The 26,297-nt window shown below is 46.1% G+C and overlaps 1 protein-coding gene across 14 annotated transcripts in view; it reads left to right on the forward strand.

Annotated features, from left to right (window-relative positions):
- Positions 1–26,297, forward strand: part of CHD2 (chromodomain helicase DNA binding protein 2) — an 86,313-nt gene that overhangs the window by 37,384 nt on the left and 22,632 nt on the right. For 7 of the 14 annotated variants that reach the window (XM_073304225.2, XM_073304216.2, XM_073304214.2 and 4 more), the window contains 19 exons: positions 619–719; positions 1,414–1,458; positions 1,598–1,773; positions 4,566–4,690; positions 5,604–5,820; positions 6,470–6,559; positions 7,667–7,857; positions 12,957–13,145; positions 14,025–14,187; positions 15,596–15,748; positions 16,785–16,856; positions 18,469–18,618; positions 19,566–19,714; positions 21,084–21,180; positions 22,030–22,122; positions 22,705–22,878; positions 24,013–24,188; positions 25,264–25,305; positions 25,920–26,059. In XM_073304225.2, coding sequence (XP_073160326.1) covers positions 619–719; positions 1,414–1,458; positions 1,598–1,773; positions 4,566–4,690; positions 5,604–5,820; positions 6,470–6,559; positions 7,667–7,857; positions 12,957–13,145; positions 14,025–14,187; positions 15,596–15,748; positions 16,785–16,856; positions 18,469–18,618; positions 19,566–19,714; positions 21,084–21,180; positions 22,030–22,122; positions 22,705–22,878; positions 24,013–24,188; positions 25,264–25,305; positions 25,920–26,059 — 2,543 coding nt within the window. Of the gene's footprint in view, positions 1–618; positions 720–1,413; positions 1,459–1,597; positions 1,774–4,565; positions 4,691–5,603; positions 5,821–6,297; positions 6,445–6,469; positions 6,560–7,666; positions 7,858–10,973; positions 11,112–12,956; positions 13,146–14,024; positions 14,188–15,595; positions 15,749–16,784; positions 16,857–18,468; positions 18,619–19,565; positions 19,715–21,083; positions 21,181–22,029; positions 22,123–22,704; positions 22,879–24,012; positions 24,189–25,263; positions 25,306–25,919; positions 26,060–26,297 lie in introns of those variants that run through there. The other 7 variants (XM_073304226.2, XM_073304218.2, XM_073304219.2 and 4 more) reach the window with 6 other exon arrangements.

The raw sequence follows: 26,297 nt of genomic DNA on the forward strand, positions 1-26,297 counted from the left end.
CATTGCTTCTCGTCCGACATTCAGAGGACGTGGAGAGCAATTGATCACCATCTTTTTTGTAAAAGCCCTTAACATATTTGAAGATTATCAGGTTTCCCCCCGACCCCCAGTTGTTTTTTTCAGGACTAAACATGCCTAGTTTTCTTTAACCTTTCCTCATAGGTCAAGTTTTCTAAATCTTCTATTACTTTTGTTGCGCTTTCCTGGACCTCTCCAGTTTGTCCACATCTTTCTTGAAGTGTAGTGCCCAGAACTGGACACATTACTTCAGCTGTCATATCATCACAATATGTTGTGGGATACCGGAGTGCTGAGGGTTCCCTCCTTATGTAAAAACTTATGTATTTTGGCTTTGTGGAGGAGCACAAAAGTTTCAGGGAAAATCATTATATATTTCTCTGTATTGTTTCATTGTGAATAATCTGTTCTTTTAGAAGCATTAAGAGGAGTATTTGATAAGCAATTGTAAACTTGGATTGAGTTACCCTAACTCATGAAATTATATAGGCAGGTAGAGTTTTAACAGCTGGTCTTGAGGATCACTACCCACAAAGTGAGCAGAAGTAGAATTGTTCTTACATATGCGTCTCCTCCTACCCCCATTTCTTTTCTCTCCAGGCTAGCCAAGGTAACTCCTGAAGATGTGGAATACTTCAGCTGCCAACAGGAGCTTGCTGCAGAGTTGAACAAACAGTATCAGATAGTGGAGAGAGTGATCGGTAAGTGAAATAGTGCACCTTTCTAATAAAGGAATAGTAAAACCCAGGAATTCAAGTTTTACTTGGGTCACAAGAATGAGTGTGCGGTGTTTTCACACCTCTTTGGGGAATAAACTTGTGCCACATATCCTGTAATGTGTTGAAATCTAAAGGTTAAAGCACAGGAGATCTGGGTTCTAGTGATGCATCTGCAAACAACTTGAGCAAGTCACTTGCCCTCTCTTTGCCTCAGTTGTCCCAACTGTAAAGTGGGATTAATAATTCCTATTTCCTCGGGATGCCATGATTAATTTATTACTGTTTGTAAAGTGCTTTGAAATCTTTAGATGGAAGATTCTGTAGAAGAGCAAAAGTAGAGTGTTGTGAGGACCTCTCAGGATAACATGGTTTGACAGTGAAGCTTGCATGTCAGCTCAGGGTTTAGGTTTTTATGAGTAGTGACAAAATGCGGTGGTGTAGCTTTCAGAGCAGCTCAGTAACATCACACTGATCTCAGCAGGAGCTGTTAGTATCCAGCGCCTTTGGAAACTAGGCCTGAAGAGTTGAGTGGTATTCTCTAACAATCTTCCTATGCATTGCAGAGAACTTTTTAAAACCCCTCCTAACTGTTGGGAACTGTAGAATATCTTTTATGCATCTCATACTGGTGGTTAAGACACTAAAACTCTCCTTTGTTTGCTTCTGTAAAACGTAGCTGTGAAGACCAACAAGTCTGCAATGGGACATTCTGAGTTCCCAGGTAAAGTGGCCTTTAACTCCCTTTTTGGCTCCTCTAAACAATGCTATTAGCCGTGATATGTCTTGTGGCGGCAGCGGTCACTGTCATCACTGCCTTGGAGTTCGGTTGGTCATGGTTGCGTTTCTGTAATGTGTTGCAGCTCACAGTCGGAAATTGTCCTCTAATGAGCCTGAATATTTGTGCAAGTGGATGGGGTTGCCCTATGCAGAGTGCAGCTGGGAAGACGAGGCCTTGATTAGCAAGAAATTTCAACACTGCATTGACAGCTTCAACCATCGCAACAACTCCAAAACCATTCCCACTCGGGACTGCAAGGTTCGCACTCTTTCCTTTCTCTCTTGTGGATGGGCTTGCTCTGGGTTTCTGAATGTCGAAGTTCTCGCTATATTTAGATATGTTGATGCAACATTTTCTACAGGGATGGCTATCACCTGAGGAGATTGCCTTTGCCTTTCTCCCTCTCGCATGTCAGTTTTTTTTCCAGGGGTTCTCTGCACCCTTTTCAGTTCCTTCTCCCAATTCTCAAGGCCGTGAAACACATACACCATCTGTTCCTTGAAAAACAATGGCTGGGACTCCCTTTTGGAGAGCTATCCATACTGTCTCTTCAGCATGCTAAGGCCAGGCTGGCATAGAACAAGGCTGGCAGAGGCCTTGGCTGGCAGAATAAGGCCAGGCTGGCGGAGTCAAGAACTGGCTTGAGTTAACCCAGGAATTCAAGGGAAATAACAATGGAACTTTGGCAGTGGGAAGTGTCTGTAATAGGTTCCTACTAGGGCTGTTGATTGATCTCAGTTAACTCACACGATTAACTCAAAAAAATTAATCACGATTAAAAAAAATGTTTTGCAATTAATTGCACTATTAAACAATAGAATACCAAGTGAAATGTATTAAATATTTTGGATGTTTTTATACATTTTAAAATATATTAATTTCTTTTACAACACCAGAATACCAAGTGTACAGTGCTCACTTTATATTATTATTTTTTATTACAAATATTTGCACTGTAAAAATGATACAAGAAATAGTATTTTTCAATTCACCTCATACAAGTATTGTAGTGCAATCTCTTTATTGTGAAAGTATAACTTACAAATGTAGATTTTTTTGTTTGTTACAGAACGTGCACTCAAAAACAAAACAATGCAAAACTTTAGAGCCTACAAGTCCACTCAGTCCTAGTTCTTCTCCAGCCAATCGCTAAGACAAACAAATTTGTTTACATTTACAGGAGATAATGCTGCCTGCTTCTTATTTACAATGTCACCTGAAAGTGAGAACAGGTGTTCACATGGCACTTTTGTAGCCAGCGCTGCAAGGTATTTACGTGTAAGATTTGCTAAACATTCGTATGCCCCTTCATGCTTTGGCCACTATTTCAGGGGACATGCTTCCATGCTGATGATACTTGTTAAAAAAATAATGCATTAATTAAATTTGTGACTGAACTACTTGGGGGAGAATTGTATGTCTCCTGCTCTGTTTTACCTGCATTTCATGTTATAGCGGTGTCAGGTGATGCCCCAGCACATGTTCGTTTTAAGAACACTTTCATGGCAGATTTGACAAAACACAAAGAAGGTACCAATGTGAGATTTCTAAAAATAGCTACAGCACTCAACCCAAGGTTTAAGAATCTGAAGTGCTGTCCAAAATCTGAGAGGGACAAGGTACGGAGCATGCTTTTAGAAGTCTTAAAAAAGCAAAGTTTTTAAAAGTTTCTCCGATGCAGAAACTACAGAACCTGAACCCCCGAGAAAGAAAATCAGCCTTCTGCTGGTGGCATCTGACTCAGATGATGAAAATGAACATGTGTTGGTCCGCTTTGCTTTGGATCGTTATTGAGCAGAACCTGTCAGCAGCATGGACACCTGTCTTCCGGAATGTTGGTTGAAGCATGAAGGGACATATGAATCTTTAGCGCATCTGGCACGTAAATATCTTGCGATGCCAGCTAGAATGGTGCCATGTGAATTCCTGTTCTCACTTTCAGGTGACATTGTAAACAAGAAGCGGGCAGCATTATCTCCTGCAAATTGTAACCAGACTTGTTTGTCTGAGTGATTGGCTGAACAAGAAGTAGGACTGAGTGGACTTGTCGGCTCTAAAGTTTTACATGGTTTTATTTTTGAATTCAGTTATTTTTTGTACATAATTCTAAATTTGTGAGTTCAACTTTCATTATAAAGAGATTGCACTACAATACTTGTATGAGGTGAATTAAAATAAACTATTTCTTTTGTTATTTTACAGTGCAAATATTTGTAATAAAAAATAAATATAAAGTGAGCACTGCACACTTTGTATTTTGTGTTGTAATTGAAATTGATATATTTGAAAATTTAGAAAACATCAAAAACTATTTAAATAAATGTTATTCTATTATTGTTTAACAGCGTGATTAATCGTGCGATCAACTGTGATTCATTTTTTTAATCGCTTGACAGTCCTTGTTCCTACCCATCTAAAATACATCAGACTTCCTGGATAGATATATATATTTATATATATATAAATATTCTCTTCCTTAGGAAGGAAAACAGACTTCTACAAGTATTTTGGAATGAATGCTCACTGTTTTTGTACAATTTCTTTGTCTAATATCACAGATAGATAGATGAATCCCTTTGCATCTTATCCCATCTATAAATTGGGCACAATAATACATATAGGTGGAATGTGAGGCTTAATACTTGTAAAATGCTTCATGAGCCACATATAAAAGGGGAGTTTGAAATGCAAAGTTTTATTATTACTGAAAGAAAAGGCAACACACCAGGGAGGAAGAGGAATAGAGGATGTTGCACCATATCAATTAAAATGAAGGGGGAAGGGAGATCATAAAAGAATGAAGCAAAGAAAAGAGGCAGAGGGGGCTTTCCTGTAGCTCTAATACTCTGAGATTGGGCGGGCAAGCAGGAGGAGCTAGCAAGCTGTTGTCGCTGGTGGCTCTTGTTGCTGCTGAGCGTGTGGCTAAATTGCAGTTACGAGTTCTCTCTATATATACCGCATACCCATGTATCACTGAAGTTTTTATTCACTGAGTTTGAAGGCCTGCCTCATTCTTTTCTTCAGTGAGTTTAAGGAGTCTGCCTTTTTAGGTGTTGAAGCAGAGACCCAGGTTTGTTGCTTTGAAGAAACAGCCTTCTTACATTGGTGGCGAGAACCTGGAGCTCCGAGATTACCAGCTGGAGGGGCTCAACTGGCTTGCTCACTCGTGGTGCAAGTATGTAATGCTCTTGTTTTGGGTAATGCTCTAGTTTTGTTCAGGGTTGCAGCATTAACTTGTTTTTAGAGCTGTTGAGCCATATTTATTCATAATGTTTCCCTGTTACACCACAGCAGGATCTGGCCCTGTTGTTGTGATGTTTTGTATTTTTACCTGCCCTGCTTCAGCACCTTTAAAGCTTAGGATCTCAAACATTGTCACACGCATCCAGCAGAAATATCCAGGCCGCCTCCTAAAATGGGAGGAAAAATTTTCTCTTTGGAAACAGAGGGGGAACCCAGTTGCATTGCTAGGATTCAGTATGAGCATGTGCACATGAAGCACCATCTTGGTTTGACTGCATTGCTGTTTCTTTGGCACTGCAGGACTGGCAAATGGGGACCATCGTAATTGTGAGCTTAAGAGATACTGAGTGAAAAAAAAAAGATCTTCTCTCTTCATTGCCCTGTGGGGGATGGTCTGTTATGTGCATGGGCAGGTGTGTTTTTCTGACTCAGTGCTGTGGAGATGGAATACTATGTTTGGTCCACTGGCCTGATCCAGCGTGGCAAACCCTGTTTTCCTGATAAAACATAAATCTCTCTCTCTTAGATTTCTTGAGCCATCTCCTGTAGGAGAGATCCACCATTTGAGAGAAACTCTTCTAAATGTGGTCACTGACTTTTTATCTTTTAGCTTTGCATTTGCTTGCCAGTTTGAGGGCAAATGCCGTCCAAACTTTCACCCTGTCAGTCATAAGTGATTCTCTGTAGAGCAGTTCAGTCTGAATTGCTTTGGGATCTTCTTGGCAGGATTTCAATGACCTTTTGCAAGGCATACATTTCATTCTCTGTCATTACTTGATGGCACTTAGTAAACTGGTACAGCATTATATTTATTACACCTTTATTTTTGTTTCTCCACCTTTCAGGAACAACAGCGTGATCTTGGCTGATGAAATGGGCTTGGGGAAGACTATCCAGACAATATCATTTCTCTCCTATCTCTTCTATCAGCATCAGCTGTACGGCCCCTTTCTGATAGTGGTGCCCTTGTCTACTCTGACTTCGTGGCAGAGGGAGTTTGAAATCTGGGCACCAGAGATTAATGTGGTCGTTTACATAGGAGACATGATGAGTAGAAATACGGTGTGTAAATAAAAGGTTGGGGAGGGGCGGGGGGAGAAAGAAAATCTCTGTGTGTAGATTATATGTAGCATGTGGTTCTGTAGCGGGGCAAACTCTGGGTTGACATTATAGCTATAACTGTGCAGTTTGACCAGGTTCATGACAGTAGAGGCATCTGTGTCTCGGGCCTTCCCATCGCTTAAATAATGTGTGTACAGTGATTATTTTATTGAGCAATGGCGGTGCAGACAGGTAGGACTTTACTGGGCAATATAGGAAGCCTCAGGTTATGACTAATAATGAGACAGTGAATATCAAATGCATGCAGGTAATGGGAGGATTAAACTGCCAGGAGATCTGGTTTAAATTACTGGCTCTTCCGCAGACAGCTTCTCTGCGTTTGGGTAAATCGCATGATCTCTGTGCCTCAGTTCCCCACCTGTAAAAGGAAGATGATAATCCTTCCTCCTACCCACCCTTTGTCTCTCCCCTCTGTAGATTATGGACTGTTCAGGGGAGTCTGTCTCTTACCATGTGTCTGTACAGCACCTAGCATAGTGAACCACGTTCTTGGCTGGGACCCGTGGGTGCTACGGATAATGATAATGGTGCGTGCCCCTTTAGCAGCTCCAGTTGAAGTTTGTGTCTGAACTGTTGTCTTCTCTCCCAGATCCGTGAATATGAGTGGATCCATTCTCAGACTAAAAGGCTGAAGTTCAATGCACTCATCACAACATATGAGATCCTCCTCAAAGATAAGGTATGCAGTGGGGAAGGGGTATTTCACACACACTTCCTCGTGCTGCGCAAATGGGGCTGCCTCCCTCCAAACCAGTGTATGTCACACTGTGAGTAGAATATATGATGATCCAAAGCTGTTTCATTCCTCCCCCAACCCCCCCCATCTGGTGACTTGAGAACACACAGATGCAGCCTACCATTACTTGGTGTGCTTACAAAACTATAGAGTCTAGTATAAATATAGCACATTAGTAGTATTGTTCATGATTACATGTACTTATAAGGCACCTCTCACTGTGGTATCTGGGCTAGCTGTATTTGTCTTAATTTGGATTATTAACATACCCAGTAAGAAGAACAAAATGCTTCATTCCCTTGCTGCCCACAGCTGTTTAATGTGGGCTGGAGAGGGAGGGTGTTGGAACTGAGGATGGTAGGGTTAATGCACTCCCCATATGAGAGGGATATCACATCACATTGCTTTTATACTTACAAAAAGAGAGAGCTTCCTGGAGTGTGCCAGGAGGCCCTACCAATAAGTCACTGAATCCTGTGTGAGAACAGAAAACTTGGGGGAGGGGGAAATGGAGTGGTGAATACACTGCTTTATTCCCCCCCGGGCAGATTTACTGCTCTGGTGTTGATGCTGCCTCAGCACAGTGCATGCTGGAGCATGTGAGCACAGCAGGGACTCTGCAGTCATGGTGGGGATGGATTAAAGGAAGAGGAATGTGGGATAGGGAAGGGTTGTGCTTTAGAAATTTAAAAAGAAGAAACAACGATCAATTTAAAATCCATCTGTTAGCTGAAATATGTTTGAGGCATTTGATAACGTGTTAGCTTGTAAACGCTTCTGTTCACCTCTGAGTGGAGCCAGAATTGGTATGGTGCGCTTGTCCCAAAGGCATGTCGCCAAAGGAAATGTTTCTTGGTTAAGCACACTGAAAGCAAAAGGTGCTCAGACACCACAGAGGTGGGTGCGGTATAAGAATTTGAATAGAACATAATGGAATGCAATTACTGCAACACTACACAGCTGACTTCAGGCCCACAGAGAAATTAACATAAAACACTTGCGGGGCCAGTCTGATCTGGTGTGTCCTTTGGTTTTGTTTTTTTGCTCCAGGCTGTTCTGGGCAGCATTAATTGGGCCTTTCTGGGTGTGGACGAAGCCCATCGGTTGAAGAACGATGACTCTTTGCTGTATAAAACTCTGCTTGATTTCAAGTCCAACCACAGGCTCCTGATCACTGGGACCCCGCTTCAGAATTCTCTCAAAGAGCTCTGGTCACTGCTGCACTTTATCATGCCGGAGAAGTAAGCCTCCTTACTATGTACTTCAAAAGATACCAGTATGTGTTCGTTGTCAAATACCATCTCCTAACTAGACATGGAGTATGAAATGGCTTAGTTTTGGAAGACAGAAAGAAGTGAGTAAAACTTGAAAGGATTAGGGTCACAGAGGGGGAAAACAGAATGAAGAGGGAAAATGGCAAGGGCTGAGAGGGAAAATGAATGGTGCAAAGAGCTAAACTGTGTTGGCAACAGGTGGGCTGGGTAACGTAATTCAACTCCTCCATCGCTGTCTTCTGGGAGGGCCACATCCAAAGAGCCAAATGCCTGTTTTAAGCAACCATTTCCAAGGCTTCCATTAAAAAAAGGAGACCAGTGAATGAGACAGTAAAATAATGGAGAGGGCAAAAAAAGCAAATTTCAAAACTGTGAATCAAAATCTAGTCAGAAGATTCTTTCCACAGAGGGATCTACAAAACATACAAAAACTGCTGCCATGTGAGCATTGCTCAAGGACAGAATAAGGGGCCTTTGGGTAGACTGTGATTTTAATTGAGGAGGCTCCGTATGGAGCCACAAAGATCAAGGTGTAAAAACATTTTAAAATGCCATAGTCCCATTTTCAAAAGTGACTTGGGCTCTTAGAAGCCTAAATCTCATTGGCTCTCAGTGAGATTTGGGCTCTTAAGCATCTGAGTCACTTTTGAAAATGAGATGTGGGCTCCTAAGTCACTTACGTATTTTTTAAAAATTTTACCCTGTGGCTAATAATGTGATACAGGCCTTTTGCAGAAGTGAAGAAAAAGAGCTGGAGATCCTTTGGCTATAATTAAAAGGCTACGATTTAGTAATAGCAGTCATGGATTCCGTGAATACTTCAGCTTGTGGCTTGCAGCAGGGTCTGCAGCCGGGGTCATGCGTCCCTGCGCTGCGGCTTGTGGCGGGGGCCATGTACCCATGCACTGTTCCCGGGGCTCCAGCGGGGGCTGTAGCGAGGGCTGTGTGTCCTTTCTGCCCCAGCTGCGGTTGGGGCTCTGCTCCTGTGACTGGGGTTAGAGCTGGGACTGTGTGCTCCTGCCCCACAGCTACGGTGACTGCGGCCGTTGGAGCCAGGGCTGGAGCGGGCTCAGCCTGTCAGTGCCCCCGCATTGGCAGCTGTCGTCTCCCCCCAGCCTAGCCCTGCTCTGTTATTTTTAGTAAAATCATGGAAAGGTCATGGGCTTCCATGAATTTTTCTTTGTTGCCCGTGTCCTGTCCGTGACTTTTACTAAAAATAACTGTGACAGAATCTTAACCTTAGCTATAATGTACCTGCTACAGAGATTGTAACCTGCTGGAGTAAGGACCGTGTTCTAAGATACTGAATTATTTTGATGGCTAATGGAAGTGATGTTTTTCACTTCCTGTCTCGAACTGTTGCATAGTGTTTCTGTGCACTGTTTAGATTACCATTTAATTCAGCAGGTTTTGGATCAGGCCCTTAAACTGCTGACACGTTACACTCCCACAGCATTTACATCTCACCAATCTGTTACCCTGTGTACAGTTTGGAATCTGTGGGGTAAAGTATTAAGGACATACAAGGTGTTGATAGCAGATGCCTTAGAAACACAAGGTGGGTGAGGTAATATCTTTTATTGGCCCAACTTCTGTTGGTGAGAGACACAAACTTTCGAGCCACGCAGAGCTTTTCTTCAGGTATGGGAAAGGAACTTGCAGCATCACAGCAAAATACACGGTGCAACAGATATTTTAGCATAAGTAATTAGCGCACATGGTAAGAGACCGTTCAAGGTGAAATGGCCTTTTAACGCTCCTGCAGAAATAGGACAAAAAAGGGGGCTCGTGGGTTGCAGATTGTTGTAATAAGCCATAAATCTAGTGTCTTTATTAAGACCATGGTTTTTAGCGTCTAGGGAAGTTATGAATTTAAGCTCCCAGGTTCGTCTTTTGAAGGTGTTTTGCAGGTTTCCTTTGAGGATGGAGGACTGAGAAGTGAGATATGGAGTGATTGTTTTGTGAAAAGTGTTCACCCCCGGGTGAATCATGCTTGTCTTTTATCATTTTTCTGTGTGTGTTCATTCAGGAGTGCAGTGATTGTCTGGTTTTGCCCACTTAGTTATTATTTAATGTTTGGTACACTGAATGGGGTACACCACATGTTGTGATAGGCATGTGTAGGACTCATGGATCTTGAAAGATGTGTTGGGAGTGGTATTGACAGTTGTAGCAGTGGAGGTCTCCAGGTTTTGCATCTGTTGTTCTGGCAGGGTCTGGTGTCACTTTAAGTTGGTGAGTCCTGATCTGTGAGGAATTTGCTTCTGATGAGGTTGGGGGTTGTTTGAAGGCCAGAAGAGGGGATTCAGGAAAGATTTCTTTCAGGATGTGGTCCCTATTGAGTATGGGTTGCAACTCTTTAATGATACCCCCGTATGGGTTCCAGCATGGGGTGATAGATGACAACTAGAGGTGTGGAGTTGGAGAGTTTTTTTCCTGTATTAAAGCAGGTTCTCACGGGGTATTTGGGTGACCCCTTCCTGGATGCAATCTACTTCTCTGGTGGAGTGTCCTTGTTTGGTGAAGGCGGTTCTGAGTTTAAGGTGTGTATTCCGGACAGTCTCCTCTGAGCATATTTTGTGGTATCTGAGGGTTTGGCTGTAGATAACAGATTTCTTTGTGTGTTGGGGAGGGGTTACTGGATCTGTGAAGGTGAGTGTGGTGATCCATGGGTTTTTTGTATGTCATCTGTAGGGCTCTATTGTTGAGGCTGATCATGGTGTCCATAAAGTTGATGCTTGTGGTGTGGGAGTGATCTAGAGAGAGTTTGATGGATAGGTGGAAGTGGTTGAAGCTGTGGTGGAAATCTATGAGGAAATGTAGATAATCTGTCCAGAGGATGAAAATGTTATCAACATATCTCATGTATCATTGGTTTTGTAGTGCCTTTGTCCAGAAATTCTTCCTCAAGGTGGCCCAAGAGGAGGTTGGCATATTGGGGAACTATCCTAGTACTCATGTCTGTTTCTGTGGTTTGGACAATGTGTTTGCTGTTGAATGTAAAATTCTTAAGGGTGAGGATGAAATGGGTGAGTTTAGTGACATTTGGGGTACATATCTGAGTGTTTTCCGTTGTTTTGTAGATATTTGAGGCAGGCAGCAAAGCCATCGTGACATCGATGTTGGTGTATAGGGAGGTGACATCCGTGGTGACAAGGATGATGTTCTGAGGGAGGTTGTTAATGTTGCAGAGTTTCTGGAGGAAGCTGGTCCTTTGTGTGGTGAGTGGTTTGAGGATGGTTTCTATAAGTCTTAATATTCCTTCAATAACAGTACCAGAGCTAGATATAATGGGTCTGGCTGGATTCCCTTGTTTGTGTATCTTAGGAAGCATGTAGAAGATCCCTCGGGCGGGTTTGTGGAAGATGAGGATGTAGAGTTTCTCTTGGAGTTGTTTGGGGAAAGATTTGATGATATCCTTAAATTCCTGGGTGAATTGTGGTGGGTGGGGGTCGTCTTTGAGTTCTTTATAGTAGGTGGAGTCAGAGAGAAGCTTAAAGTCAGGGGAGAAGTTTGGGCTAGAGGGAAGGGATTACAGGGCAGTATTGCGAAGACCTGACTTCATTCAGTATAAAATACATCAGTGATCTGAGAGTAGCAACGTGCTTTGAAATGATTACATTCTTGGTTAAAAAGAATGGAGTGAGGGAGAAATACAAAAGAGAGAATGATTTAGTGAGGTTAGGCAATGGCTTGCACAATTCACTGTGTAGATAATTGTTAGGTTCTAGAGCTAAAATCAAAGATGTGAAAAGGAGATCAGTATCTTCAAATGCTAAGGTATCTAGATGTTATGAATGTTCATTGTTTGCTACTGTTTTACATAGCATTTTCATATTGTACAGAAGTTCTTATTTACCTCCGTAACTCAGAGGCACAGAAGAAATACTTCTACTGATCAAGAGGTCCCTGTTAACGAGATCTGTTGCTATTTACTGTGTCTTATGGGCAAGGAACATCTTGGGATTCTATAAGTTTGTGCAGAATGATTGTGAAGGTTATCAACCCCCGACTTCTGCACGTAGTGCTGGGCATTCCCCTTGCTATTACTCCAAAGCTTGTTCTCTAATCTCTCTCGAGGTTATTGCTGATGTCTCCATATCCTCTTGGTGACTGTTCTATTGTCTAATTGCTCTTCTTGTTAGGAAAGATTTCCCCATATCTAGCTGTTCTTCAGCTTGAAGCTGCTCCTTTTTGTAGTACATCCAAACTAAGCCTCAACTGAGAATTTCCCTCCCTTTTCTTTTAATGTTACATATTCTCCACAATTTTACTTCAGGGCAATTCCCCCATGTAACCGGAGAATTATTAGCAGAGTCCTTGATAAAAACAGATTCAGTGGTAGTTGTTTTTTCCAAAGTAAAATGTAGCTCTTGGTTGGAACGATGGATTTAATGTACTATCGTCTATTATCATCTTTCTCCAAAAGCTTCTTTGTCATGTTTATTCACTGTACTCCTTATTCCTAAACATAAGTGGGTTTATGTTTTGTGTGTTATGACCACCCATAGCTGCCATAAAAATATTTCCAAATGATGGCTGTTGTAGCCAGCTGTGGTTGGTTTAGCCCTGCTTTCTGAAGAGACAGTTTTGGTAACACAGTGGTTCTCCTGCAGTTCCATATAAATTTCTTGATGCTTCTTTTACTGAAGTGAATTTCCCTTTTACTCAAAGACTGCTGTTCTAGCTCCTTTTTCAAAGAACCAGAGACCATTAACAGTGTTGATCCTATAATCCCATTTTTGTTTCTTGGTGTAGGATATTTGTTATAGATAAACAAGGCATGGCCCTTTGTTCTTGAGATCTAGGCTACATAGGAAGGCAGCAGCTTAGACAGTGGTTGGAGCAAGGACCTAGGACACCAGTGTGTTATTCCCAGTTGTGCCACTGTTTTAATTTTACCCCTCCTGTAAAATAATGATCACTTATGTAGCTCACAGGGGTGTGGAATAAATAACTTGTGGGGCATTTTGAGGTCCTCAGCAGACTGGCATTGTGTCAGTGTAAACACAGCAGATGGTAGTTAAAAGGTCTTCTAACCCACCACTCCTAAATTGTACCACCAGGTTTGAGTTCTGGGAGGATTTTGAAGATGATCATGGGAAAGGGAGAGAGAATGGCTACCAGAGCCTTCACAAAGTCCTGGAGCCTTTCCTTCTGCGCAGGGTGAAGAAGGATGTGGAGAAATCCCTGCCGGCCAAAGTGGAGCAGATTCTCCGGGTGGAAATGTCTGCTCTACAGAAGCAGTATTATAAGTAAGGCATTTACTGAGTTACTGAAGGTGCCCAGTGGAAACGAGTTTGGTGGGTTACTTCATTAGTGTGTCTAGTGGCCATAGTTCTGTAGCCCAAGCCATTGTGGGACGCAGCATAAGTGGCAGTCTCCTTCAGTGGGGGCGGGGCTTTCTGATGAGAAGCAGAGTAAGATAGTATCACATCTTGCCTATGTGTTGCCTGTCCCTAAGGCGGTAGTTCTCAACTTACTTATCATTGTGGGCCGTATGTGCGATCCACAGTGTGTTACCTGGGCCGCAGGGGCTGGGTGGCAGGGCAGCGGCAGCCAGGACCCTGACCCCCTGCCGCGGAGCCACCCCGGACCCCAGGGACTGGCTGGAAGCCCCCGACCCCTGTCATGCAGGGCAGGCCAGCAGCCCCTACCAGACCAAGCCCGGACCCCACCTCACAGGCCTGCCTTTAGCACACAACTGAGCTGGGCCGCAGCTGTGTGCTAATGGGGCCCGTGGGCTGCGGGTTGAGAACCACTGCCCTAAGGAGATGCTACAAATCACCCCACTGGGTGGTTTGTTTTTAAAGTGCAGTGATGATGTAATTTATTTTGTCAGCATCCAGGGTGGGGACCATGCCTGTCTTATTTCTGTAAAGGCCTGTGCACGACCTTGTAATATTAAATGGCGCCTTATAATATTCCTCCCAGAAGGAGGAGGGTTGGGATTTCAAGTGAGGAGTAAGAAGAGTTTCATGCGATAGAAAAGGAGATGGGGAGAGAGATAGGGGAACTGCTGCCCCCGCACAATTGTCTCTGAAAGTTTCTCTGGAGAGTCCAGTCTGCACTGTCCCCCAGTGAAATGACAGGACCTGACCTGAGGATTTTGTTTTGTCGACTGCTGCCTGCAGATGGATTTTGACAAGAAATTACAAGGCTCTCTCGAAGGGGACAAGAGGAAGCACGTCTGGCTTCCTTAACATTGTGATGGAGCTGAAAAAGTGCTGTAACCATTGCTATCTCATTAAACCTCCGGAAGAAAACGAAAGGGAAACTGGCATGGAAATGCTGATGGTGGGTAGTTGTTTGGCGGGTAATTGCTTTCCCCTTTATTTCACCCCATTCCTGCCTTCGTGCCAAAACAATATCTTGCAAGCAGAGTTCCTGTTGCCTCTGTCCTCTGGACATGCTCCCTACCTCCTCCCCATAGCCAAGCCACTGCTTCTCCAGCCTTCCTCCCTGGTTAGGTGTGGTCTTGTGTCTAGTTAGGTTGGATGTCTAGAATAGGATGAACATGCAGCCTAAGACAGGGGTCTCAAACACACGGCCTGCGGGCTGCATGCGGCCTGCGGGGCTATTTCCTGTGGCCCGCCAAGCTCCCCGCGCCCGCCCCCAGTCCACGGATGGGTAAACTACAGCCTGCGGGCCGAATCTGGCCCACGGGATTACCCTCCGTGGCGCCACAAGCCCCGCACCGCTCCCCGAAGCAGCCGTCAGCAAGTCCCTGCGGCTGAGGGTGGAGAAGAGGGCTCTGTGCGTTGCTTTTGCCTCCAGGCACCACCCCCCCGCAGCTCCCGTTGGCTGGGAATGGGGAACCACGGCCAATGGGAGCTTTTGGGGAGGTACCTGGAGGAGCAGCGCACAGAGCTCTCTGCCCAGCCCCGGGGCTGTAGGGAGGTGGTTCTGGCCGCTTCCCAGAGTGGAGCGGGGCCGGGGCCAGGGCAGGCAGGGAGCCTGCCCTGGGCCCCGTGCGTTCCCTGCCACCCCGGAGCTGCTTGAGGTAAGCAGTGCCGGGCAGGAGCCCGCACCCTGAACACCTCCTGCACCCCATACCTCAATCCCCTGGCCTGAGCCCCCTGCTGCATCCCAACCCCCTGCCCTGAGCCCCCTGCCGCACCCTACACCCTTCTTGCACCCCTGCCCTGAGCCCTCTGCCACACCCTGCACCCCAACCCCCTGCCCCTCACCCCTCCTGGACCCCACACCCCAACTCCCTGTCCTGAGCTCCCTGCCGCACCCTGCACACCACCTGCACCTCAGCTCCCTGCCCTTAGCCCCCGCCACACCCTTCCTGCTCCCCCTGGGGGCAGGGAGGGGGCGGAGTTGGGGTGGGGACTTTGGGGAAGGGGTTGGAATGGGGGCAGGGCAGGGGCGGGGCCTCATGGAAGGCGTGGAGTGGGGGGAAGGCCAGGGGCAGCGAGGGGTGGGGTGTCAGTGATGCGGTCCTCAGTCCAATGCACTAGTCCTCATGTGGTCCTCATCTTCATTTGAGTTTGAGACCCCTGGGCTAAGATCATGCTTTGATGCTTTAGTCTCCGTCAAGCGGCTTCCGCTCTGTAAAGCTCTGTGATGGGGCTGGATTAATGCTGGGACAAACCTGACTTGAAGAACAAGGGCAGCCTGCTGTGCTGCATGTCGGTCTGTACAGTGCCTACAGGGGCATGGTTGGAAGCATCTGTTGGAATGACGGTTACTTCTTCAGTCTCTAATCAGGAGCAGTGGAAAGCTAATTCTCTTGGACAAACTGCTGACCAGGCTGCGTGAGAGAGGTAACAGAGTCCTGATCTTCTCCCAGATGGTGAGGATGCTGGACATCTTGGCAGAATACTTGGCTATCAAGCACTACCCTTTCCAGGTGAGGCGGGTTAGTGGTAAGCACACACTCAGGGTTAACTTGAAAGTTCAAATTGGGGGGCACTCAGGGGACGTAAGCGATTTAAGTGCTCAGCCTCTCTGAGGCCAGTAGCTTCAACTACATAAGGCTCTAAAGCAAAGTGCACTAGTGCGAACTGGGAAGCTTCACTATATTCCAGCTCTTCTTAAGTGCTGATCAAGCCAAGAGAATGAGAGAGAGATGCATTTGTGATGGGAGCATCTATGGAAGGGGAGAATTCGGTTTGTGGGTATTGATCATTAAAGCGCTGTGTGGTTTGGGTTCTGGTTACCAGAGAGATGGCTTTTGCTCCAGGCACTGTCTTTTGAGCAGATGCGCTTTTGCTAAATGTCCCGGGGTGCGTAAATCTCTTGAGTCTGATAGCGGGGTGATTTCAGCAGAGAGCTCTCGGCTTTGGAGCTGGCTTCCTTTGTTGGTGTGACAAAGCCCTTCAGGCTAGGCTGTAAAGACGGTGTGTTTTGCCCTGAGGTGAGCTGTGAATTGACCACTGGATCAACGTAGCTTTGATATCCGTTATGTTCCTTTTTGGCTGAGGCTGGCTCGCCAGCCCACCTGCGCCTTGTTTTTATAGAATTGTATGTGTGCCTGGCGGTTGCTACAAGGGGCGCGCTTTAAACATGCAAAAGCACAATAAATAAAGCCCTAGCTTTTGCAAAGCATCCCTTCCTCCGCCAGACATCTGCAATCAGCCTTGATCCTTTGATAAGCTCTAGAGAGGACTGTTAAGTGCAGCGATCCTGGCTGGGAGCCTGTAATGAGAGCTGAAGTGTCACCCACCGTGTGACTGCTGCCTAAGCATGCTCCCCGCCTCCCTCCCCCTTGGTGCAGCAGGTTAAAGCAGTGCAGTTATTTTTAATCAGCAGCTATTTTTAATGATTAAATGCTCCAACCTGAAGGTATGTAGGACAGGAGACTGGAGCTCCCAGAGCTTTGGGGCAGCAATTCCTCAGGGTTTCTTTACTTTCTTTCTTTCTATCATTATTGTTGATCTTTCCAGCGCTTGGACGGCTCAATCAAAGGGGAGATCCGAAAGCAAGCTCTGGATCACTTCAACGCAGAAGGCTCTGAGGTACGACGGCTCGGGGGGGGGTTTCTGCCTGAAGAAAAATAGCGTCAGAAGGGAATGGGATGGGACGCTTGAGCTTGTGCAAGTTCACAGCGCGGCCACAGCGGCCATTCGTCCCCATGGAACTCTGGCTGTGTTTAGAGACACGGTAGTGGCATGTTTTGTATCCTGTGGCCATCTGTGTCGTGTGTGAAATGCCCCAATGCCTCACAAAGAGTGGGGCCTGAAAATCAGACTCAGAAAGAATCTGCCAAAGATCAAACCCCCTTAGACTTCTCCTCCTTTGATCTGGGAGTGAAGTGGTCACGCGATGACTTGCACAGGCTGGAGCGTGAGGTTGTCTCTGCACTTGAAGTGTCAGAGGAAAGGGCGGCTAGAAGTGTAGGCAGGCAGTGGTGTCTGGTGGTTGCAGTGAAGGCTTAGGGACCAAAGGGCTTATGGCCTTGTAATCCCTCCCATCTGGGCATACTCGCCAGCTCACTCTTACCAGGCATGAGTCACTTGATTGCTTTGTGCCTCAGGCAATCCAGCGATCTGAAAAAATGACTTTACTTGGAAAACCAGAGCTAACTGAGCAGATTGTAAAGAACAAAAGGAGACAAGGCCAGGTGCCTGGTATTAGCAGGGAGCTTAGAAAAAATCGGACTGAAAAAGCAGACTGCAATGCAGACAGGAGAGCAAGGGAGCTGGCACTGTTGAGGAGGAAAGGGATTCTCAGGGAGATGGACTCTAGCGAGGAGGGCCTGGCCCTGTCATTTCAGCAGCCTGGCCTTGTCCTGCCGCCCTGTGTGCCCAGCCAGCGAGTCGCAGAGTCCATGGCAGGCTTCGTTTTGTGTGGGGCCGATCACCCCGTAGAAGTGTCAGTGATGTGCACATGTGTTTGCCTGCTGCCGTCATGGGGGTCCAGGCACAGTTTGACCTTCAGAAGCTACAAGCCCAAAGTGCCTTTCCTTCCAAAGCCATTTCTGCGTTCTGCTGCCCACAGCGGCACCTGCTGGGCTGCTTCTGCATCCTTACGTCTCGGTCACTAGCTGTAACTCACGTTATATGTGCTGCTGTCTGCCAGCTATGCCTTTCTCTGCCCGGGAGACGCTGATGGATGTCACCTGCCCCCACCCACCGCACTCTGATATCCAGCAGTATCCCCTAAGATTTCTAATATGAGGACTGCTTAAATGGATGGAGTGGGGATTCCTTCTTTATGCTGCATCTTTTTCCACCTCTCTCGCTGTGCTGCTCAAATACCAGAGTTCTCTGTCTTCCTCTTTTCTTTTCCATCTTTCTACAGAAGAAGATCCTTCTCACCCGCTGCCCCTGCTCTGAGCACCTCATTATCCCAAACTGTCTTCAGACTGTCTCTTTTCTCTGTCCTGTGATGACTCCAAACTTCCCCTCTCTCTCTAATAAACCCCCACTCCCAGACCCTCTCCATTCTCCCTAAACTTTGCATTCAGTTGCACCTTCCTCTCCCTTGACCTGGCCACACATACAGGTGGGCCCTGTAGGATATATTGTAGCCTGCATTAGTTCACTGGCTTTTGCACGTGTGTTTTAAGCAGCTGAGATCATTTTGTGTGAGCAATGCTGTACACAGGTATCTTGTCATTGTATGCAGGACTTCTGTTTCTTGCTGTCAACACGAGCTGGCGGACTGGGAATTAACCTGGCTTCTGCAGACACTGTGGTTATCTTTGACTCGGACTGGAACCCCCAGAATGACTTGCAGGCTCAGGCTCGGGCTCACCGAATTGGACAGAAGAAGCAGGTCAGGAGAGCAGCCTCAGATCCATTTTTCTATGATTCAGTCCAGTCATATGCTGTAGCATGTGCGTCTGTGTCAGCCCGTGCAGAGCTGGGCATGTCCGGCTTATGTGACTGCAAATGTATTCCTTCTGTTTGAGCTATATATCCTTCAGGTTCCCCAGAAACTCAGGGTAAGCTGGAAAACAGATGCAAAACCAAATCAGCCCAAGTTTGCTGGAAACAGGGCCTGGATTCTCTCAGTAGTCTCATGAATCTCGGTTGGGTATTGAGTTAATCACGAAACAAAGCAAATTTCACATGGTTCTTAGTTTCACAACTAAAATTGCACACAACTCTGGCATCAGGCATTGGTGTCAAGCAGGGGACACCGTCAAGGCTGGAAGGCCTAAAAGCTTATCGATAGAGCCAGTATGAGGCTTAGAGAGAGCAGGCATGTGTTCCACTGTAGTTTTATTGTGAGTCTGTTGTGTTTCTTTGTTTATATACATAACACACAAACATACACACACACACACACTGCTCTATCTCAAACTCTGGTTATGAGCTTGATGCAGGAATCACTGGCTGAGGTTCTCTGGCTTGTGTTATGTAGGCAGTGAGACTTAGATGATCATAAAGGTAATTTCTGGCCTTAAAATCTACGAACAATATTTTTCTGACGTGTCACTGAGCCTCTGATCTCGAAAGCAGGCTGGAGATCTGGGAAGAGTAGCCTTTCTTGTGAGTTTGGTGGGGCTGGAAGTCTCTTGAGAATAGCTGTTCCCTTGGGGTTGTGTGTGTGTTGGATTAGGGGTTTAGATATGCTATTCAGGATATAGCTTTGCAAAAAGGGACCATGCAGACAGGTTATTGCTACTTTCTGTTAAATAGCACAGGGTGCATTGTAATTTAGGCAGGACTATATTTTGCAGATCCACAAAATAGCTCTGCTTTTTCTTTGCCCTGCAGGTGAACATTTACCGCTTAGTCACAAAGGGGACAGTGGAAGAGGAGATCATCGAAAGGGCTAAGAAAAAGATGGTGTTAGATCATCTGGTGATCCAACGTATGGACACCACGGGCCGTACTGTACTGGATAACAACTCTGGGAGATCCAAGTAAGTGCCTAAGTGGGGAGGAGAGCATAAGATGGAGTATGTGCCTCGTGGTGACTTGGGTAATTAGCTGATTGTGTAGTTGGCCAGCAAAAAAAAAACTACGAATGGTAGCTTACCACTAACTTTGGCTCGTGCAGTCGTTGGTATGGAAACTATATGGGATGCCAATGTTAGCCAGAAAATAAAAAGAACTGGTATTGAAGTCTCCTCTGTTTTTCATTCCATCTTTCTCTCTTTTTCTTTTCTTTCCCTCTCTGTTTGCTTTTGAGCCTCTGTTTATTGCCCCTCTCTTCTAGCTTGGTTGGCGGCCTGTTTTTTCTCCTTTTAGAGGCTGTGGCTTTTTTCTTACAAGGCCTCCAAGGTCACTGGTATCTGAAGCAGTTGACAGTAGGTTATAAATGTCCCACACAATTGGTCTCTTTTCCATGCTGGCTCTACAGCTGTAACCAAGTAGGATCAGTTGGAGTCTTTTCCTGGCTTTTCACTTAAGCATCTGTTTAATTTTGTGATCTGCGGTCTCTTCCGCTCCGAAGCTGGTGCTGTAGGGAGAAAATGGCCACGGGGACCATTTGGCTCTAGTTAACTTCTGCAGTTCCTGGTGCCTCATGGGAAAGAGCACATAGCTGGGAGCGTGTAGAAGGAAGGGTCATTTCACTTGCTGGTTTCAGGAAGAATAGAGGGAGTCCGCTGGGTTTTGCAGACTGGTGGGTCTCCCCCCTTTACTCCTGCAGTGCAGTAGCACGTGCTTTGTGATACCAGTGCAATACAGGTATGGGAATCCAGAACGGACTCAGATGCATATGCAAGGCTGGAAAGCACTTACGAGTGGGATCTTCAAGAATGGTTCTGGGGTTTGTGTGTCAGTATGAAAACTTGGTAGTGAATTTTACTCACCAAGTGTATCTTTCCCTGTGCCTCTCTCCCTGCATCCCCGCCTCCTTTCCAGAGGCTTTCCTTGTGTGTAATTAAAGCTCTCAGGAGCTCCTCCATTCTTCCCCACTTCATCCCCCTTAATATACTCCTGAGGCCACATGTCAAGATAGCCATTCTTCTAGGACATGGGAATCCCTTGCTTGGAGCCCGTCAACACTGCTGCTTAATTGGCCATGTGGCTCAGTATTGAGTCACTTGGTGTGCTGCCCTCCTTCCCCTGGGAATGGAGCATGCTGCCTTGACATTACTGCTAACCCCTGTCAGAACAGGGGGATAGATCAGGAACGGAGCACAAGGCGTTTCTTAGTGCAGGGTTGAGGACTTACACTGCAATCTTGGCCTAATGAGGGAGGCTTAGGTGTGTCTTTATGCCGTAGCAAAGCAGATGTCTTGGTGGCTCCTGAGAGTCAACTGTGTTTTTGTTACTTTTTTGCAGCTCAAATCCTTTCAACAAAGAGGAGTTGACAGCTATTCTGAAGTTTGGAGCTGAGGATCTCTTCAAGGAGATTGAAGGGGAAGAATCGGAGCCACAGGTAGTTAAAATTAAAGTAACCTAGCTGTTCTGATGGTCTTCATGAACTTCACCTCACTGGCAGTACTGTATGAGGAAACTTGCATTTGTCCTGACTCTGTTGTACTTGCTCTTTGGGTCAGAAAGAGCAGTTCAATAATAGGGTTTGTCAAACTGACCCCGGCATGGGGGCACCAAGTTCAAGTTTCCAGAAAAGCTGGAGGGAGAGAACAATGGACTTGGGAGGCAGGGATGGGACAGACTGACTGTTGAGCTTCTGATGAGGTTCCTGAAATAAATGGTTGGCGTTTCAGTGGTAGAACCTTGTCCCCCGTCAGCCCTCTGCACATACATCTGTAGTTCTGTGAATAACGAGTTAGTGTATTGTAACAGGGCCTAGCGAGTCCACTTCATCCCAGCTCCTCTTAGCCCCGTTCAGCTTTCCTTTCCTTTGTAGTTTCCACAGGAGTCAGTGTGTGTCACCTCTTCCCCCATCCAGTGCAGGATTGTTTCTGACAATATGTTACCAAACACTTTGAACAGCCCTGCAGGGAACAATTCCACAAGAGATAGCACTCGGGAATTTTTTTCCTGATGTTCAGGCTGTAGTTTTCTCACCCTCACCCGCCCTTCCTCTTCATACCCTCTTGTACCATCTAAATAGTCTGTCCTCCTCCTCAGTGATGACACTCCATCAGTATTTTCAGCCCATTAACTTGTCTCCCCCACCTCCCCTTGTTCACTTATCCAGGCAATGTGTGTTTAGCAATCACACCTCACAAGTCAATCCTTGAAACCCCCACTTCCGTTCTGTTGCTGTGCTTCTTCTGATTTTATCATCATTCTGTGATCATTTCTTTCTGACTGGCAGGAAATGGATATTGATGAGATTTTACGCCTGGCTGAAACACGAGAGAACGAAGTGTCCTCAAGCGCCACGGATGAGCTTCTGTCTCAATTCAAGGTACAAAGCAGATAGATTTCCTAGAAACCAGTGAGTAAGAAGGACTGAATCCTAGCAGAGTAGGGTAGTGAGTGGCTATGAACGGTCTTTGCCAAGGTCAACCTGGCTTGTAAGGTCGGTGACAGGAGAAGGGACAGAACTGGCCAGCAGTGCCCCTTCAGGCTGGCTTCATGGGGTCAGGCTTTAGCCAAACAAGCCAAACCCTTTGCAAGGTGCACGGAAGCGGGTGGTCCTCAACCAGCAGGAGGGGGGCTGATAGGTTTGGTGGGTGGGTAGCACTAAAGAAATGTGTTTGTATAGGTTTTAAAATGATCTTGGTGGTGGGGAAGAAAATCTTAAACTTCCTAACTTTGGGAACTGAAATGCTAATCTAGCAAAGGCTCCAGCCAAAGCTTATACATTGCATGTGCTACTCGATGGCTCATAGCTGGAAGAGAAGACAAACAACACAAACAGAATGACTGACGGACAGGTTTCTTGGGGAAATGCCTCAAGAGAAAGAAGTTGAGACTGGACCAACATATCTCTGGCGACGTTACCACGGGGAGCTTCTAATCCCATGGGTGTGCTTTTGCTTATAAGGTAGCCAATTTTGCAACCATGGAGGAGGAAGAGACTGAGCTGGACGAGAGGTCCCAGAGGGACTGGGATGATATTATTCCTGAAGAGCAAAGGAAGAAAGTGGAGGAGGAGGAACGACAGAAGGAGTTGGAAGAAATCTATATGTTGCCCAGAATCCGCAGCTCCACTAAAAAGGTACAGCACTGCCTCGGGAAGCTGGGAAACAGAAGGTCACAGGTGGGCTAGTGGTGGGAAAGAGGGTCTTTGCCCAGTAACAGGTTTGTGGGATTTTGATTCGCGCCCCCCCCCATTGCTAGTTTGGAACAAAGTACAGAATGGGCCATAGGTCTGCCATGCGGAGTACGAATTAGGCCCTGAGTCTGTAGTGCAGAGTATGTGTCCAGGATGAATTTGGTAGTGGTGTTTCTAATTCATCTTGTGCTTTATTAACAAACAATAAATACTGAAACCCAGTTGCAGTAACAGATTGCAGCACAGGGGAAAATAGCCAACTGAATGATGGGGACTAGACGGAAATTCATTTTTGATTACATCGTAGGTCGTTCCCTAAATGGTTTTTTTCCCGTCTCCTCACTAAGCTTCACACTTCACCATGCTGTTAATGCTTAAACTCAACCTGTCCCTTCACAACCAGAAGAGACCGTACCTTTTCCAGGGTAACAGTCTAGGTCAGGGGTGGCCAAACGGTGGCTTTGAGCCGCATGCGGCTCTTTTACAGTTAGTGTGGCTTGTGGAGCCCCCCACCCCGTCATCCCCTTTTCCACATACCAGACTCAGGGAAGGGGAGAGCTCAGGACCTCTGCCTTGCAGCAGGGTGGTGGGATAGGGGCTTCTGACCAGTGGGGATGCTTCCCGCGGGGCAGAAGCCTCATGCTCCAGCAGTCGAACTTCAGAAGATTGTGGTATGCGGCTCGTAGGGTCAGTAAGCTTGGCCACCCCTGGTCTAGGTGCTAGGATGAATTCAAATTCTCTAGCAATAGGGTTGTGCAAGAAAACTCCACTAGAACATGGAACCCATGCTTCATTCGCATGCTCCAAATGAGGAGCTTAGCATTGTTGTCTGGAAATCTGTCAAAAGGAGATGAGCAAATACATGGGGGTCTTTGGCATCCAGGCACATCAAGGGGGGAAGAAAGGGAGGTTCCTCTTAAGACGGGATGACCCCGACGTTGATCTGTTTGGCCTTATTTCAGAATAAGCACCAAGAGGTTCTGCACTTGCATTGCCAGCCCATGCCACTAGGGAGGAGTTGAAGGAGGTTGTAAATTAACCCTTGTTACCATAGTGCTGTCTTTCTGGTTCATTCAGGCTCAGGCAAATGACAGTGATTCTGATGCTGAATCAAAGAGAAGGATACAAAGGTCATCTGGATCAGAGAGTGAGACGGACGATACCGATGACGATAAAAGGCCGAAGCGCCGGGGGCGCCCACGGAGCGTTAGGAAAGACACAGTGGAAGGATTTACTGATGCCGAAATCAGGAGGTCAGTGCTGAGCCCAGGAGACTGTTGGATGAGCACGTTGGGAAATTTTGCGCAGACAGCTAGGGTAGGGCCCCGCTCCAGCAAAGCATGTCAGCACCTGCATAACTGTAAGCCTGTGGCTGGTCCCAGTGAAGTCAGGTCAGATAAACTGTTTACATGATTAAAGTTAGGCAAGTGAAGAAGTGCTCTGCTGGACTGGGGCTATTGGCTCCCCAAAAACCTCCATTTCTTGGGGATCTTCCATGCTCATGCTGTTGTACCATGGACATTTAATGAGTTCTAAATGACAATGGCAGGACGCCTGGTGCTTTATTAACTTAGTATCGTAACAGAAGAATTAGGGGAGAAATCAGGCTTTACTGGCTCCAGCCATTCTCTGAACTTCTATATTGTCAGCTTTGCCACCTGCTGATGGCCTTTGTAGGCCTGTGAGAAACGAGCTGACAATCTTTAGTCTGATTCTAGTGAGACGTGCCTGTCTTTCAGAAAAATTGCTCCTGAAATTGTTAGCCTCCATCAGTAATCTCCGTGGACTGAGTGGGTTCATCAAATTCAGCATTAAGGTACATTGCTACATGGGGTGTGCGGAAGGCTGGAACGGTTGGTAGTCATTCCATGGAGAAACCAAGGACTCCTGTCTCTGTGCTGTCCCACTGGCTTTGTTCAGGAGCACCAAATTTACCTGAAAGAAGAAAAGTTTCCTGGCAGTTTAAATTTAAACAAAAAGCAAATGTTGATATATTTGGGCAAAAATAGTAGCCCTAAAAGAGTGAGTGCAGTAAGTCAGAGTAGTGAAGTTTCCCCTTCCCCCAGCATTACGTTTCTCGGATCAGCTGATGAATGCAATTCCAAGCCAGTTTTTGTCGTTGCCATCTCCAAGATAGAACTTCCTCTAATCTCTTCAGTCTTCGCAAAGTGCCTGCATCCTAAGGCTGTGTCCAGAGGTTAGGCCAGAGATGTTAAAGGGGATTTCTTGAGCTTTAACCAACTTCCCTTCATCTTTGAGTTGCTGGTTTTTTTAAACTGAGCCTCCATCAGTAATTCACTAAAATTTTGCTTTTCTTTTTTTGCTTAGGTTTATCAAGGCTTATAAGAAGTTTGGGCTTCCACTCGAACGGTATGTGCAAACTGTTCTCAGGATCAGAGCCAATCGCATATAGGCTAGTTGGAGTTCTGAATGCTACACTATGAAGAAAGTAAACAGGAGACACAAATAGCCACATGAAGATCTCTGTGAATTGCTCTACTCCTAGGCACAATTAACTGATAAGCATCAAGTATGGCATAGGCTTCTTTGATGGGGCAAAGCCTGACTAGTCTGTCATATGCAGGGTGAATGGTATGCAAGTGCTGACATTGGAGACACAGGAATTGCCGGGTGATCCATCTTGTCTCAGATGATAGCCACTGGAGGGTGTTTCAGATGAGGGCCCCCTCTTCCCCTCCTGCCCCGCGCATTCCTAGTGCATTACACAACACTACAGGAGCAGGGTACACCTGGTGTTATCTCCTGCAAAGCCACTCTGTCCCAGTCTAGTCCCCTGTTATGTGATCACCTGCTTCTTGCTGTATCCTGCAGCTCTCAGGTACCAAAGCTTAACATGGGTCTTGCTCCAAGTGGTCTTAAAACCATTATTTACTTGGCAAGAAAAGGATCAGCAGTGTGTCTCTGAGCAGCGCTATCAGCCAGGTGTTGTCTGATGCTTTCCCGATTCTTTTTTTCCCTCTCAGGCTGGAGTGCATTGCTCGCGATGCCGAGCTGGTGGACAAGTCCATAGCTGATCTGAAACGTCTAGGGGAACTTATTCACAACAGCTGTGTGTCGGCAATGCAAGAATACGAGGAGCAGCTGAAAGAAAACCCTGGTGAGGGTAAGAGAAAGGGACGGGTGCTGATTTCATTAACCTCTTGGTGTTGATGGGCCAAAGTGCTGATGGGGAACCATCCCCATTCTGGGTGAGATGGGACACCAGATTGACAGCACTGGAGGTTGTAGTCTGTTAGCCAAAGAACAGTACAAACTTCACCCAGGCTGCCTCCGCTAGTGACCTGGAGGGAGCTACCTCTAAGAGTGAGAAACCTATTCCAGCTTCCAAGCTGTGAGTCTTT

This window comes from Lepidochelys kempii, chromosome 10 (assembly GCF_965140285.1).
Source record: "Lepidochelys kempii isolate rLepKem1 chromosome 10, rLepKem1.hap1, whole genome shotgun sequence".
In the NCBI taxonomy this organism is placed as follows: Eukaryota; Metazoa; Chordata; order Testudines; family Cheloniidae; genus Lepidochelys; species Lepidochelys kempii.